At 41.6% G+C, this 16832-nt stretch overlaps 1 protein-coding gene across 1 annotated transcript; it reads left to right on the forward strand.

Annotated features, from left to right (window-relative positions):
* Nucleotides 1-8911: 8911 nt before the first annotated feature.
* On the forward strand, nt 8912-12354 carry fgf8a (fibroblast growth factor 8a). Its single transcript, XM_033979977.2, has 5 exons — nt 8912-9502; nt 9600-9636; nt 10046-10226; nt 10588-10694; nt 11422-12354. The coding sequence occupies exons 1-5, from the start codon at nt 9468-9470 to the stop codon at nt 11704-11706; spliced, it is 645 nt and encodes a 214-aa protein (XP_033835868.1). The 5' UTR covers nt 8912-9467; the 3' UTR covers nt 11707-12354.
* Nucleotides 12355-16832: the final 4478 nt, after the last annotated feature.

Consider the following 16832-nt stretch of genomic DNA (forward strand, 5'->3'; position numbering starts at 1 on the left):
TACCCCCTACAGGACACCGTCAATGGACGCAGTCAAAAGCCTTCTCCAGGTCCACAAAACACATCCTCCCCCAGAGCCTTGCCCTCGAGGAGCTTGCCAACCACCTCAGTGACTTCAGCCAGGGTGATGAATGAGTCCGTCTCCAAATCCTCTTTCGGAGACATGATGGTGAGATTGAGGAGATCCTCAAAGTTTTCTTTCTACTGTTCGAACATCACTAGTCGAGGTCAACAGCTCTCTGTTGGTGAAGCTGTTGGTGAAACACTGCTTGCCCCTCCTGGGGCATTGGACAGTTTGCCAGAATTTCTTTGAGGCTGACTGATTCTCCATTCTCCACCCAAACCTTCTCCCAACCCCAAGTTTTTGACTCTGTGACTATTTCAGAATCAGAATCCTTTTATTGCCATCGTTTGTGAACACAGTTCACAAACTAGGAACTTACTTTGGTGATAAAGTGCAACATAAAAACACATTGAATAAATACAAATACAAATTAAAACTGCAAGCAGTGATAAATGCCCTCGCCACCCCTTGCGACCGCGGGGTACACGCCACAGTCAAGATCCTGCCTTTCGTTCCTGCTTACATCGCCCCCCCCCCCCCCCCCCCCCAAAAAAAAAATCAGCGTCTCAGTAATACTACTCCATTCATTCCAATTAGACCATTTATCACATTGTCACGCCTGAACGATGTCTTCATTGGCTTTTTTGTTCAGTATGATGAGAGGAATATGTGTACCAAATTTCAATGGTCTATGACAAAGTAATAACTTTTCATCCCAGTGAACCAAAATCCATATATTTCAATGAAAAATGTCAGACGTTGGCATGGCAACACCTTTGAAAATAGAGGTATGTTCTCTTTGGCTTTTTTGTTCAGTATGGCAATAGGGATGTCCATGCCAAATTTCAAATGTTTGCGACAAAGTAATTTTTTAAAGTACAATTCAAAACTTCAAGGGGGCGCTATGTAATGTTTGACATATGTAAATTGCATATCTATGCACTCAGATCAAGATTTTGAACAAAACGTATATTAATGCCGGGAAAAAGGACACTGCATGTGTGAGTTATGTGCACTTTAACACTTCAAAATATTGTTTTTTTCTTTGATTGCTGGCCACACCCACATTTTATGATGTAGAAAAATCCAAGACAGTTCCCTATAATCCCACATGGGTCTGGTTCATTTTCACCAATTTTCACTTTTCTTGAATGAAAATCCATAGCGCAAAAAATCCAAATGTGAGAGGTAAAAATTTTTAAAAATGGGGTTCCGCCCACAATGGCCAACTTCCTGTAAGGTTTAGGGTGGGGTCATAATATAATATTTTACTTGTCTTGACATGTTCTATGTTTGTACCAAAATTCATTTGTCTACGAAGGAAAAGGTCTGTCATTGCCGTAATGTATTTCAAATTTTGAGGTGGCGCTATTGAGTAATTTTGAAACATTAATTTTTTTGAACATCAAAATAATAAATTTTTCGCCAACCTTGAATTTTGGGTCCAATAAAATTGACTTTTCATTAACGTTCAGGGGGTCAAAAGTGGCTTCAATCCAGCATGTATAATAATAATAATAATGGAAATTATTTTTCCACCCATTATTTTTCTCCTAAACCATAACAGCTACAGTCATGTGACTTTCTCACATTGTGCCTCATCACAAATAAGGCTCCTGTGAATTTTTTCAAAACACCACAACAAATTGATGGTGTTCTATGAATTTTTGAATATGAAAATTGAAGAAGGTGCTAGAGAGCAATTTTGTAAGAGAGTTCCTTTATTTGCATATCATTGCGTTCAGCTCACAAATGTGCATAAACGCTGTATTAGCGTTTTCCCAACAAGAAATGTGTGAAAGAGAAATATTTTTTTTAATTATTCAAACATTTTAGATTTTCTTGAAAATTCACCCGGACCACACCCAAAGTCATATTCAAAATGTAATTGATAATCTTTAATCACACATGGGTTTAGTGGGATTTGACCAAATTTGAAGTGTTTGTGATGAAAACTGTGTGAGGAGATGTCCTGAATGTGAGGGTGTGCACTTTTGTCATTCCCAGGTTTGATCCAATATGGCTGACTTCCTGTACATTTTAGGGCGGGGCCATAATATCATTTTTGTCATGTCCCGACATATACTATTTTTTGATGTGAGTTTCAGATTTTTATGTTGACTTTTTTCCGAGTCGGGCTCCCATTGGCCCCATGAAAATCAAAGTTTGAGGTGGCGCTACCGAGTCGTCATTCGTTATTTTTTCACGGGGTCTTTTGTGACAATTAGAGCTCGTCGAGTTCTAATTTTTGACACCACTCACTGCCATGTCAGGGCGTGTTTACTACTTGATTTTTGCCATTTTCCATGCTCCGGACGTGGTTTTAATGAGTCCCCCGCCGGGACGTAGTCCCAGGCTCGGGCCTAATAAGGGCATGCACGAAGTAAAAAAAAAAAAAAAAAAAGATATGCTTAAAAATCAAATAAAATACTTAAAAGGTAGAAAATATATACATCAACAACAGCAGCATCAGAACAACAGTGCAAACATGACTTATTAAAGTGACCGGTGTTATAAAGTGTCCAGTTTTGTGCAAATATTATAAAGTGTTCATGAGACAAACGGCAGAGGGGAAGAAACTGTTCTTATGACGAGAGGTTCTGGTCCCAGTGGACCGTAGCTTCCTGCCAGAGGGAAGTGGCTCGAATAGTCCATGTCCAGGGTGAGAGGTGTCAGCTGCTATACGGCCTGCTCGCCCCCAAGTCCTGGAGACGTACAGGTCCTGTAGCGATGGAAGGCTGCAGCCAATCACCTTCTCAGCAGAGCGCACAATGCACTGCAGTCTCTGTCTGTCCCTGGCAGTGGCCTCAGCGAACCACACAGTGATGGAGGAGGTGAGGATGGACTCAATGATGGCCGTGTGAAACTGCACCATCATCTGGACCGGCAGCTTGCGTTTCCTCAGCTGCTGCAGGTGGAACATCCTGTGATGGGCTTTCTTGATGAGGGAGCTGATGGTTGGCTCCCACTTGAGATCCTGGGTGATGCAGGTAGGAAGCAGAAAAGAGTCCACAGTGGTGATGGGGGAGTCCGTCAGGGTGAGGGGAGGCAGGGGGGCTGTGGCTTTCCTGAAGTCCACAATCATCTCCACTGTCTTCTGGGCGTTAAGCTCCAGGTTGTTGCAGCTGCACCAGGACACCAGCCGGTCCACCTTCCTCCTGTAGGCAGACTCATCGCCGTCCGAGATGAGTCCAATGAGGGTGGTGTCATCCGCAAACTTAACCAGTTTGACGGAGTCGTGGCTGGAGGTGCAGCAGTTGGTGTACAGGGAGAAGAGCAGGGGAGAAAGTACACAGCCCTGTGGAGATCCTGTGCTGATAGTCCGAGTGTCCGAGACATTCTTCCCCAGCCGTATGCGCTGCCTCCTGTCCGTCAGGAAGTCAGTGATCCACCTGCAGGTGGAATCAGGCACATTGAGCTGAGCGAGCTTGTGCTGGAGCAGAGCAGGGAGGATGGTGTTGAACGCAGAGCTGAAGTCCACAAACAGGATCCTGTTGTAGGATCCCGGGGAGTCCAGATGCTGGAGGATGAAGTTTGCCCCATCTGGTCCATTTGTACCTGTCATCTGCCTCAGGAGTCTCACAGGCATTGGGTCTGCCTGGTTTATCTGGCTTCCTCCCTTGCCAGTACGTTCAACTCACCACCAGGTCCTCATCGATTTACAACTATGCCCCCCTCTTCACTCAAAGACAATGATGGACACCCTTGAGCTTAAACGTGGTTTTCTTTATGGATACTGGTCTAGTACAGAAGTCCAATAACAAAGCACCAGTTGGGCTCAGATCAGGGAGACCCTTGTTCTCATCTCTCCAGGTGTCACGGTCATTTAAGTCTCCCAGTAGAACAAGAAGGCCAGGTACCCTGCACTGCTGTTTAGCCATGTAGGCCGACAAAACAGTGAGAGACTTGTCCCCGACACAAAGGCGCAGGTGTGACCTTCTCGTTCACTGAGGTGAACTTCAAAATGTGGCAGCTGAGCTGTTGGGTAATGAGGAAGCCCAGACCAGTTGGTCTCCTCTCTCCGCGGGTAACGCCAGAAAAGTGGAGAATCCAACCCCTCTCGAAGAGTTAGGTTCCAGAGCCGAAGCTGTGCGTGGAGGAGAGGCCGACAAAGTATAGTATCTAGTATCAGTAACGCCCAACCTGCACCATCTCAGACTCCTTCTCCCTCAGTGAGGTAACATTCCATGTCCCCAGATCCAGTTCCCATATCTGGAAATCTAGGCATCAAGGCCCTCGCCTTCAACTGCTGCCCAGATTTGAGCACCTTGAAGGTGGAAAAGCGCTATAGAAAAATGTGACCATTTACCATTTCTCTGCACTGGTCTCTTATGGATCCTCCTGCAGGTGGTGGGTCCAAAGGAGGAGGACGCCATGTCCTTCCTTTGCGTTGAGCCCGGCCAGGCCCATGGGGAAAGGCTCCACCAGATGCTCGCTGATGAGCACCCACCCCAGGCCTGGCTCCAGTGTCAGGCCCCAGTGATGCCAATCCGGGTGATGTAACTGGCCTTGCTCTTAAACTCATCATAAGGGACTTCTGAAGTGCTCTTAGTCATACCCGTCACCTAGGACCTATTTGCCATGGGTGACCCTACGAGTGGCATGAAACTCCTGACAGCATAGTTCCCAGGATCGTATAGGTATTCAAACCCCTTCACCATGTTAAGGTGTTCAAGAACGTGCTATGCGTATACTATGTTTGAGATATAAAAATAAGACCATTGAGATTATGCCATTAAGATCTCAGAGCACCCCCTCCAAAATGTTGCAGTGGAGTTTATGTAGTATTTTTTCAGCAACCTCGTCACTGTTCTAGTTTCATATTGCAGCTGTTCGCACATCCTCCTGGGTCAGTGTGGTGGAAGTTTTGACAGGACAGTTGTTTTGGATGTTGCAGATGTTGGATGTACATGGACACGGTAATTGTCTAGTTAGAGCACTGTGATTGAAGGTAGCAGTCAGAGCCTAACGGACCTGCCATAACCTGTGATTTGAGACGCAGCCACATTTTCAACTGGGCCCATAAACTCCGAAGAGTCTGAGGGTGACACAGGTCAACTATGTAGTCAGCTTGAGAGAAAAACTAATGTATGAATGCTATATAACATGCAGAATCCCGCGCAACTGAGATTTGTCTGACTTGTCCAATCTTTAGAGATTTTGTATCACATTTCTCCCACATTTTAATTATATCTAATATAAAAGCTGTGTTCACCAACTGCACATTATTGGTTTATCGCTTCATTAGGATCAGTTGCCTATTAGACTAACCCTAATTAACTACAGGAGCTTTAATCATTTCATTTCACAACAGATATCCACACTTGACGTAACTGGTAAATGTGGTTTTGCAGAAGTGCAATTGTCATAATTTAGATTTGGATGTTTGTCTTCCTGTTGTCCTGCTCTTTCTTCTGGCTCCAACACCATAGCCAACTATTGTTTTTTTAACACAGAAAAGTAAATACATCTCATTGTAATTTGTTGAGTTTGCAGCAAAGCCTGAATGTAATGAGTTTGCCACCACAGCCATGAAAATTAGAGTGTCAGTGAGGAGAATAAGCGGGCCACAATCCAGGACGAGAGTGAGAGAGGGCCAAGGGGAGGTGATACTGTAGTGTGGTGAGCTAGAGTCAGAACATGAACCTATACATTTTCCCCTCAGAACAGTTTGGGTTGTGGAATGAGAGGAGACCTGTCCTGTGCTTGAAGACTAGATGCATGTGAAAAAACCTCCGTCCACAGCTGCACCTCAGGACCATTTGAGTAGTATTTCCGACTCGGCAAAAACAAGTCAGCAGAAGCTATTTCAAATATGTGTAGTATGCACGAGAATTCCTACCTCTCAGACAGTGGAAAAAAGTTTATCAGTAAAAAATATGTCATAGCAAGGTTTTAAGGTATGTGTGCATTCTGGCGTAAACAAATTGGTCTACTTAACTGAGCTAATGTTCAGTTACATTCCATGTTCCACGTTTGCTCCCTCCTCAGAACATTTGCAGAAGGGTCTTTTATAATCGATAATTCTCCAAGTGGTCATAAAGTCCCCCTGTGACAGTACAAGATTCCACAAAGCCTAAAGTTTGCTTATTGTTAAAGTATTATATGTATCTATATAGTTGACCTACACTCAACTTTGTTGCATCCAAACTAGCTTATATTTTCATAAATTTGTTTTTTTTTTTAAATTTATATCAGAGAACTACTGTCTAAAATATTTTATGTTATTTGAATTTTCTATAACCTGCCTAGAGAGTTTTTATCATCAACTTGCAACAAGAACAGAGAAAAAGCCACCATAATTGACTATACATGTGTCTCGGCAGAGTCCTGTCGCTCCAAGTGTGCATTAGCCTCATTAGCATGTAGCCTGGATGTAGATGGATGGCCTCCCTGTTGGGCTTAGTCAGCAAGTGATTGATCTGTTAACTACTGTTTCCCTCACAGGGCAGTGACGGACTGTGGCCTGTGTGTGTGGGGCTAGAGGATGGCTCTGTCCTCAGCAGCCTCAGTGGGAAGCCTTTGGCCTCTTTATTTATGTCTTCTTCTTTACATATTCATTCTGCTGCAGTCAAACAAAGGGCCACCATGCCCTTTCACCCATGGAGCTCCAGGCTGTACTGTAGTGAGAAGGCTTCATTATGATTCTCTATTAGATTCATCACATACAAGAGCACACAGGGCTGGATTTCTCCTAAACTGTATGTGTCTGTGGGTCTGTGTAGTGTTGTTGGCCTTACAAAGGGCCCGCTATACAGAAGCCTGCACCTGTCTGAAGGAGTGCTTGTATCCGTGGTAAATGGATGTGATTGGCGGCGGGAGGGAGAGGTTTGATTGATCTGGACCCCCCCCCCCTGCTATGCCTGCGACAGCTCCTGTCAGAGAGACTGCTTGTCTCACATCACATGGATCATTTGATGTCCTTACTCCAGCCCATACTACAAACTGTAAGTACAACATTTACTCAAGCAAGTCACTAAAGGGTTCATTCCCAAAACATATTATTTAAACATGCTGCTGTTATGGCACAAGGAGAACTAGATCAAACCAAAAACAAAGAAACCAAAAAAAGAAAAAATATGTCAAAGGCTTTGGAGCATATGCACTGATTTTAATGACAGAACAGCAAATACCTGTACATATATGAGTCTCCCTCATCACAGTCTAACTAGATTCTACTAGACAATAGTTATCCTGGTCCTGGTGCAGTGGGTGTGTAACATCTGTCCTGATAATACAAAAATCGAATCCATCTAACTATGCTATAGAGACAACAATTCATGATGGTCTAATAACAGAGGAGGACCATGTCTTTCTCCCCCTTTCTCGTTGTCCTGCTGGAGAACTGCTCACTGTTGAGTGAACAGCATGTGCTGTAGTAACTAAAACACTGCCTTTGAAATAACCTTGTGTTAAAGTCATTCAAAACAAACCACTATAGACCATTAGTGGTTGAAATTGTTAAAGGAAATGTCCAGTGGAATATTCAGTAATCAGATGGATATGAACATTGTTAGGGGGCTAAGTGAATGTAAAATCTGAATGCAGAGCTTCAGAATCATGCACACATATGAGCTTAAATAGTTCACATTCACAGTGATACATTAAATTTAGATAAGATGATGATTTGTCTGTGGTTTTGCATTAAGCTGTTTAACAATTTTGTCCCTCTGATTGGAAAGGGGCATATCACAAAATAATTTATGATGTTTGTCACCCTTATTGGCACAATATCTGCTACAATGCTGCCAGATGAAATGTTAAAATGTTATCACAACATAATTTCCTGCACATTAAAATTCTATAGCTGTATTATCCTTATTGTTACATGTTAGAAATGTCTTTGCAGTACAACCCTGAAAGCAAAGGCGTTTCTACCATTCAACAAATATGGGTATGTAATAATTCTCAGACCATCTCAATCTGGTGTTATAGCATTATAAACGGTGATCATTTTAAAAACAAATACACAAAAACACCTGTCCCATATGTCTGATACCATAATGGACCACCCCCAACACTTCTTACCAATTAACAACAAAGTATACATTACAAATGCTGTCACAAAGAGTTAATTAAAAAAATACATTTAAAAGAGACTTTGGATTTAAAATGTCTTATTATAGATTATAGAAGTATTGAATGTAAGCAGACTATTGGGCAGGACACTGCCTCCTGTGGAGTTACTGATGGATGCCTGTTCCCAAGGCTAAAGGAAAAGCTCACAGAGGGCAAAAAGTGCACTCAGGGCACATGTAAGAATTGGGGTTACAAGAGTGCGCAACAAGACATGGTTAGAGCACATGAGTCTGGGGGAGCACACAGCCGAGAGAAAGCCTTTGCTGAGGCTAAATTTTGAATATTTGAACTTATTTGAACTATACATAAATCATGGTTTTGGTCATAAAAATATACATATTTTTGAGCAGTTTTTTAATTAAAGTAACTAAAACCATAATAAGATGCTGGTTTGACTGTGTGTTCCTCTATTATGATTCACTGGGCTACATTGGGCTCATACTGAGCCGTCATTAGCTACACTGGCATCTAAAACTCCAAGACACAATCCTGCAAACTCAACCTTAAATCTATGGTTTTAATTCCACATGGGATTTGACAGTGTTAATGTCATGCAGCACACAGATCACTGATCAATCCCACACTGACGACTAATTAATAGCGCACTCAAATCAATGAGTAGCGTACGCAATCAAACGCCTTTACGCAATGGTACAATTGGCTAAATGGTCCATTGAGTGCGCATTAGGTGTTAATCTGTGTCTTTCATGTCATGCTAAATTGTACAAAATAATATAACTTTTAATTATAGTTTAATAACAGTCTTGGAACAACATAGTGAGTAAAGGTAAATAGCTATGCACAGTGCGCACCAAACGAGTAGAGCGCTGATGGGACGTAGTGGTTTCCCAGTGGCTGCTGAAGGGGTGCCAGTATGGTTAATGGAGTTTATTGATGCTAGACTAATTAATGTCTGATTTAAAGTGATTCTGGCCTTGCGCGCACGGCTCACTCTGCACCACAGGTAAAGAGCATTTGAGAGGTCAGGGGAGGGCCGGAGGGTGGGGGTGTCTGCTTTTGTTCTACAGAAAAAGGGGGCCTGTTCTTGGTGCTGCGACCTGCCATTTTAACCGGGGGTGTGAATCTGACGCGGGATAGATGTGAGAGAACAGAGACGAGTGCGCACCAAGGAGTGATAGAGCAGACAGTGCAGGCAAACAGTGCACGGACTACGGCTATTGGACACGGGTCGGACTGGGACTGGGATACAGTGATGGATTGTGGAACACGGAACAGGTCCTGATCGGACAGTCCTGGGGCTTTTCTGTCGGGATTTTGAATTTGTGGGAAGTTTAATTGCGTCTACAGCGGCTCAGAAGGAGCGCATGATGATGGTCCCTGCGTATAGTTTTCGGCATCTGTAAGTGACCCTCCACTGCGGGCTTGGTCCGGTCCAGTTGTTTTAGATGTAGCCTACATGAACACCTGATTTAAGCTGCTTTTGTTGTTATCCGCAGGTTGGTGCATTTCCTGACATTCTGCTATTACGCACAGGTAAGTTTTTAATATATTTGGCTACTATATTAGATTGTGTGTGTTAAGACTATAATTCAGCAGGGTATGTATTCAGTCCATATTCATTCATAAGAATCAGTCCACTTTTCAGTCAAATATAATTACACATGGAAAAGTAAGTAAATGTAATCATCGATGTAATTAAACAAAATAAAAAATTAAACTCAATTTAAATGTGTTAAAACTACGGTGGGCGAAACTAGATTTGACCCATTTTTTTAAGCATAGCCTAAATGTCTTGAGCCACTGAATTACATTATGCTCTACGCATCTTCTTGTGTCTGAGGGTGGCATTTAGACTTTTTGGTCAATTGTCTGCGCGAGTTGCAGAAGCATGGAATGCTTTGTTAGAACAAATACTCATGCGGTGCCGTCTAATTTCTGACAGGTAACCAATCAGTCCCCGCCTAATTTCACGCAGCACGTGAGTGAGCAGAGCCGGGTGACGGACCGCGTGAGCCGCAGACTCATTCGCATGTATCAGCTCTACAGTCGCACCAGTGGCAAGCATGTGCAGGTCCTGCCCAACAAGAAGATCAACGCTATGGCTGAGGACGGAGACGTTCACGGTAAGGCCGCAGCGCACGCACCTATACTGCTGCGGTAGTCCATGGGCCTGCTGCAGCTGCAGGCTGTGGTCACTGATCATCTGTGAAGCACAGAGCAAAGTAGGGCCGATATATTATGCAGTAATAACCTTTTCCTTCAGCAAAAATAAGAAATGTGTATAGAACTATTATTTCAGATGCCAGAATACATTTTTGGAGTTTTTAAAATAGTCACTCATTCTTAAATAGTGAAGAGATTGTTCTAAATGGTTTAGTTGTTGTCATTACTCATCTATTCGTTCATCTTTCTGCTCCACTGGGATTAAAACGGGATCTTTAGCAATAATAAAGTAAACTAATGACTGTTCTTTTGTATGTTTAGCAAAACTTATAGTGGAGACTGACACATTTGGCAGCCGAGTCAGAATCAAGGGAGCAGAAACGGGCTTCTACATCTGCATGAACAAGAAGGGCAAACTCATTGGCAAGGTATGCAAGCCCTGCTGTTTTTCATAACTTTAAACATTTTTTGGGTTGCATATGAATGTGGGATCAGCATTCTCTATAATGACAAATTAAAAAAATTTGCCTATGGGTAAAAGTTTGCTTACACAATGTTCACCATAATGCTATTTGCACTCACATTGTCACAGACAACTGAAATAAAATCACACATTTGCATCAACCTTGTTTGATTCTAGCTAATAGCCAGTGTATGGTAAGTTTGTATGATGGAAGAATGTGAGGCCCGGTGTGAGCTAACCCCACCCAGCGACTCCCTGCCTGGGCCACCATCTGCCCGAAGCATGGTCTGGCCTTGTCCTGTGTGTCACTACTATTTTTATCCACAGTGCTGTTCCACACAGTTCCTTACAGTGGCCTGCTGCTGCTGTGCATGCACTTGCACTGATATCTAATGATGCTTCACTTGAACAGTTAATATTCAGATCATTCTTTAGCGGTTCTAATAACTTATTGCTTACTGTGCTCAAGTTTTATTGTGTCTAAACTACAGAAACAGCGGTCTGTTGTAGAATAAATTGTTTGAAATTGCACTTCTGTGCTGCACTGAGAGTACCCACTGCCAACTCAGTAGGGCAATTCTCATTGTCACATCGGCAGTTGGTCTTGGTTGTAATGACTGCACCACATGTTTAGAGATACGCAGTGGAGTGGCTCACACATGCTGCTGGATTATTTGTGACTTACCTTACAGAAAAATGGCCAGGGTCGTGACTGCATCTTCACTGAGATTGTTTTGGAGAACAACTACACAGCGCTGAAGAATGCATGCTATGAAAGCTGGTATATGGCATTCACGCGGAGAGGTCGGCCTCGCAAAGGCTCCCAAACCAGGCAGCACCAACGTGAAGTCCACTTCATGAAGAGACTCCCCAAAGGGCATCAGCACCCACAGCCTGTCCACCACCGACCCTTTGACTTCATCCACTACCCCTTCAACACCAGGACTAAACGCACGCGATACTCATTCGAGCACTGACACCAAAGACTATCTCCCCTCTTCACACAGGCCTTTCTACTGAGGATCAACTTTTACACTGTAGCTTTTCTACTAATGCTTTGTCAGAGGTGTAAGTAACACTAAAGAATTATATTTTTGTATTTTGGACAGATTTTTGCTCTGAGACCAAAGATGGACATGTGCACACTGTTCAGTAGTATCAGGGACGTGTTGACAGTTGTGCTGCAGCAGACTCAAAGGGCTCTGTGCAGGTTCATATTGTTCTCTCAAAGTGCGGCACTTGGTCTCAGTCTAAGGTGCACGCTGCAGCCTTTACTTTTGTATAACAAACCACTGCTTAGTTACATCATTGACCACTGATGTATCCACTACATTGGAGCTAATGTAGTGCACTCAAAGTATTCCATTATTGTAACTGTTTAAATGTTTGAATGAGGACTACATGTACTGATAAAGAAGTGAAAACCGAGCACACGGGTGGCAAGCTCATTATGAACTATTTTGGCAGCTAAACAAACCTTACCCCCTTTGTGTGTCACTGTGTGTATGTTGTTTTATACATATAAAATATATTTTTGATTTGAAAAGTTGTAAAATTATGTATGAAATATTTATTTATAATGTGTAAAATGTACAATAGAAAAGTGAAATTAAATTCTTGTTTGATATAAAATTGTTGTGAACCTGTCTGTCCATCTGTCATTTCTGAGATCAAGAAAGCATTTATTTACACATTAGTACATTGAAATTGAAAATGAGGAAAAACACTGAAAATGTGCTGACATGTGCTGTTGACACAATGACACTATGAGTAAGCATATCTTTGCACATGAACGAATACTAAACCATTGATTTTCTAACCATTGTGCGCCATTTTCAGAACCAGACAAAGTGATAATTGATTTTAAAATAAAAATCCAAGACTTATAAAAGTAAAAAAAACAACTACTGCAGTAAGTTTCACCTAAGATAAGGAGTTAACACTCCTCAGCTTTGGGGCCTCCGAGTGGCTTTGCAGAGCCCTATGTGAGTGTCATCATCATATAGCCACAACTAACCCCCTAAGGAAAAGTGAGGAAAGAGGCAGAAATTACTGTATAAACTGTTCTTCTCTATTCTTTTCTCCAGAATTTACCATTCAATATGATTGCTGTCTAGTCTGTTCGATTGGTTCTGGGTCTCCACCACCAGCCTGACTGAACAATACATTAATATGAAAAATAAACAGTCTTTCTTCTGTTTAGTTTTAAATGTGTATACAGACATACTGTTTATATGCACTATATAAAAAGACACATGCTTTTTTCCCTCAATGTCTGACATGAAATCAGACAAAACGTCTCCTGGATTAGGACAATTAGGATCACTCAAATTATTTCTATTTGCTAAATGTCCGATTAATAAGAGAAGGATAATAATGAGAGACAATTTTTCATGACTTTCTTCAAAGTCAGGAAGAGAACTATAGACCTGCACAAGTCTGGCTCATCCTTGGTGCAATTTTCAGATGCCTGAAGGTGCCACTTTCATCTGTTCAAACAATTATACACAAGAATAAACATCATGGGAATGTCCAGCCATCATACCACTCACTAGAAGGAGACAGGTTCTATGTCCCAGAGATTAACATGCTTTGGTCCGAAATGTGCAGATCAGCTCGAGAACAAAAGCAAAAAACCTTGTGAAGATGCTGGTGAAGTTGGTAAGAGTGTGTTATTATCCACAGTGAAACGAGTACTATACTGACATACATGGGCTGAAAGGCCACTCTGCAGGAAGAAAACATTACTCCAAAACAAACATTAAAAAGCCAGATTACAGTTTGCAAATGCCCACAGGGACAATGACTAAAATTGAACTGTTTGGTCATAATGAGCATTGTTACGTTTGGAGGAAAAAGCTTTCAAGCTTGCAACCCTGAGAACACCATCCAAAGTGTGAAATACAGGGGTGGCAGCATGATATTGTGGTGTTGTTTTGCTGCTGGAGGGAGTGGTGCACTTCACAAAATAGATGGCATCACGATGAAAGAACATTATGTGGAAATACTGAAGCAACATCTCAAGACACCAGGTAGTTAAAACTTGTGGCCAAATGGGTCTTCTAAATGGACAATCATCTGAAGCATGCTACCAAAGTGACTTAAGGATAAGAAAGTCAATGTTTTGGAGTAGCTGTCACAAAGCCCTGATCTCAGTCCTATTGAAAATGTATGTGCAGACCTGAAAAGGCCTGTGTGAGCAAGGTGGCCACAAAATTGCTTCAGTTGCACCAGTTCTGTCAGGAGGAATGAGCCAGAATTCTTGCCAACTATTGTAAGAATGAAAATAATTGACCCAAGTCACACACTTTAAAGGCAATGGTACCAAATGCTAAAGAAATGCATGTAAACTTCTGACTTTGAAGAAAGTAATGAAAAAATCATTCTCTCATTATTTGGACATTTAGCAAATAGAAATAATTTGGGTAATCCTCATTGACCTTAAGAGAAAAAGTTTTGTCTGATTTTATGCCAGACAGTGAGAGGAAAAGTGTATTTGTCTTTCTATATAGTGTATGTAAACTTCTGGTTTCAACTATACCATTCAAAATGTGTCTGGTATCTGATGATGCTTTAAGTAAATAGTCAGTATTGATTATCCAAAATTTGAATAAATATGTAAAGGGGAATCTGAAAACATTAACTCACTCAATGTATTTATATGTATTGTTAGCCAATTTAACTTTACTGTATAATTTTCTATTTTGGAGTGCCCTGAACCAGAATAGTAACCAAAACAACCCCCACAGCAAAATCCCAAGAATTAGACACAGTAACAAATAGATATTATATGGACCAATTTTTTAGGTATCATTTTAGTATTTTTGTTTTAGTGTGTAGGGGCTATTTTTCTTTTTCAAGAAAAAAGTGTGCCTTGACTCAGGAAGGTTGAACACTGCTCTGCTCCAGCATAACCTGATATAAGTCATCGGAAAGAATGGGCCAATGTTGCTGTGAAAAAATCATGTTGGATTTGCAACATGATTTTACTCACAGCAAATCCAACATGATTTTAATCACAGCAACATGTTGGACTTGCAAAATAAAGGTTGATATGGTTTTAATGTTTATGCCTATAATTAGTGTAGACCTATGTGTTTGCAGGTCACAGAATCCTTACTGCTGCCAAGATCAAAGAGCATCTGAGCTTTACACGGTAGCCTCCTTGTCAGGCCTCTTCTTCCTTTTAACTAACCATAAATTATTTTTTTTGGACATTCTTATATGAGGGAGATGGTCCTTTGGGAGTGCATACTATGGACAAGTGAGTGGTCTTCAATGAAGAAAAAAGAAAAACTATCTGCATATTGGCATTGTGTGCGCTGTGCTCAACTGATCAAAGAGCGGCAGGGGTCAGTTCAGAATGAGTGGACAGCAGACTGATGCTGCTCAGGCTAAAGTGTAAGTATCTCATTAAATGTCACAAGGTTAATCGACTTTTGGTTGTCATGCCTCATTTTAGACACACACCCAGTTTACAATAATGAGCTACATTGTGGGCAGTTAAAGGATTCACTACACCTAATAGTCTATGAGCTTTGCCTAATACAACATTGCACACATTTAGGTTATAAGCTTAGCCTTGAACTTGAGTCAATAAACTGTTTAAAAGGGAGGCAGGATCCAGGATGCTATGATAAGGTATGACTTCAAAAATAAATCTCAAATAGTTCCACAAATGTGCATTCTAATCTCTATCTTCATCATCAGCTATTCTATATATCGACACAAATTTTGTATCTATGATAAAATGCTGTATCCTGTGTTTCAAACACACAAATCCTGCACAGTTAGGCTGCTATATGCAGCTTTTTACCACCTAAAGAACATTGCAAAAATCAAAGTTATATTTTCAAAGCCAGACTTAGAGAGACTTATCCATGCATTTGTCTCCAGTAGGTTAGACTACTGTAACGGCCTTCTCACTGGCCTCTCCAAATGAGCCTTAACACAGCTGCAGTACATCCAGAACACTGCTGCTCGGGTCCTGACTAGAACCAGGAAGTATGAGCACATAAGTCCTGTGCGCAGGTCTCTGCACTGGCTTCCTGTAGCTCAAAGAATAGACTTTAAAGCAGCTCTGCTTATGTATAAGTCTCTCCATGGCCTAGGTCCAAAGTACATCTCCGAGCACACTGAGGACTTCAGGGACCGGCCTCCTGCTGGTGCCCAGAGTCAGGACTAAACATGGGGAATCAGCATTTAAGTTTTATGCAGCTAAAACCTGGAACAGTCTTCCTGAAGATGTGAGACAGGCCTCTACTTTGACAATGTTTAAATCCAGGCTCAAAACGGTTCTGTTCAGCTGTGCATACGACTGAAAGGTTTTTATTCTGCACTCTTCTCTTTTAATGGTAAATTTATGATGATTATTTGTGATTATTTATGTTTTGATTTGTGTGATTTTAATGTCTTTCTTATTCTGTAAAGCACTTTGAATTACCTTGTGTACGAATTGTGCTATACAAATAAACTTGCCTTGCCTTATTCTCTTAAACTGAAAACACTATAACACTATTCTACCTTGTCATGTCATTGATTGGTGATACAGGAAGTGCTCGGGTGTATTTTTAAACTTTATACTAATTCACTAGTAAATAAGATCAACTGAGGCAAAAATAGCTGTGAACTTTAAAACTACCACTTGGTGATATCACAAGGTGGTATGGAGCGTTTTGAGATTAGGAGATGTGGACAGCCTAACAACGCAGGGTTACTCAAACATGTGTGAATAATACAAAACACAACTCCAGGTATGTTTTTGAGGAGGGAACAGCATTCCAACATGACTAAAAGCTAAATTTTGCATAATATAGGCCTTCTTAAGCCAAGTGAATTTGCACTCACTGTGAGAAAGCTTATATATGCCTGTAGGTGAGGCTAAGACCTAACCTACTCCAAGGTTCTACCATATACTGTATCTACACCCAGGTGGTGCGCCATAATTTTGGGGTGCTAGGTAACAACGGGACTGGCCCCCTGTTAAGTTATGCCACTGTGTTTGGCAGTCATTCTCAGTTTACTTGAAGAGGCAACACACTTATCGTGAAGATACTAGAAGCATAGGCTAACAGACTCAAACTGATAACTAAAGTTGATAACC

Source organism: Periophthalmus magnuspinnatus, chromosome 15, assembly GCF_009829125.3.
Source record: "Periophthalmus magnuspinnatus isolate fPerMag1 chromosome 15, fPerMag1.2.pri, whole genome shotgun sequence".
Lineage (NCBI taxonomy): Eukaryota > Metazoa > Chordata > Actinopteri > Gobiiformes > Gobiidae > Periophthalmus > Periophthalmus magnuspinnatus.

Excerpts from the sequence above, each read along its gene's own strand:
- fgf8a (XM_033979977.2), top strand. The coding sequence starts at position 9,468 with ATGATGATGGTCCCTGCGTATAGTTTTCGGCATCT. Across the intron at positions 9,503-9,599 it reads GCGTATAGTTTTCGGCATCT|GTTGGTGCATTTCCTGACAT; the intron begins GTAAGTGACCCT and ends TGTTATCCGCAG. Across the intron at positions 10,695-11,421 it reads AGGGCAAACTCATTGGCAAG|AAAAATGGCCAGGGTCGTGA; the intron begins GTATGCAAGCCC and ends CTTACCTTACAG.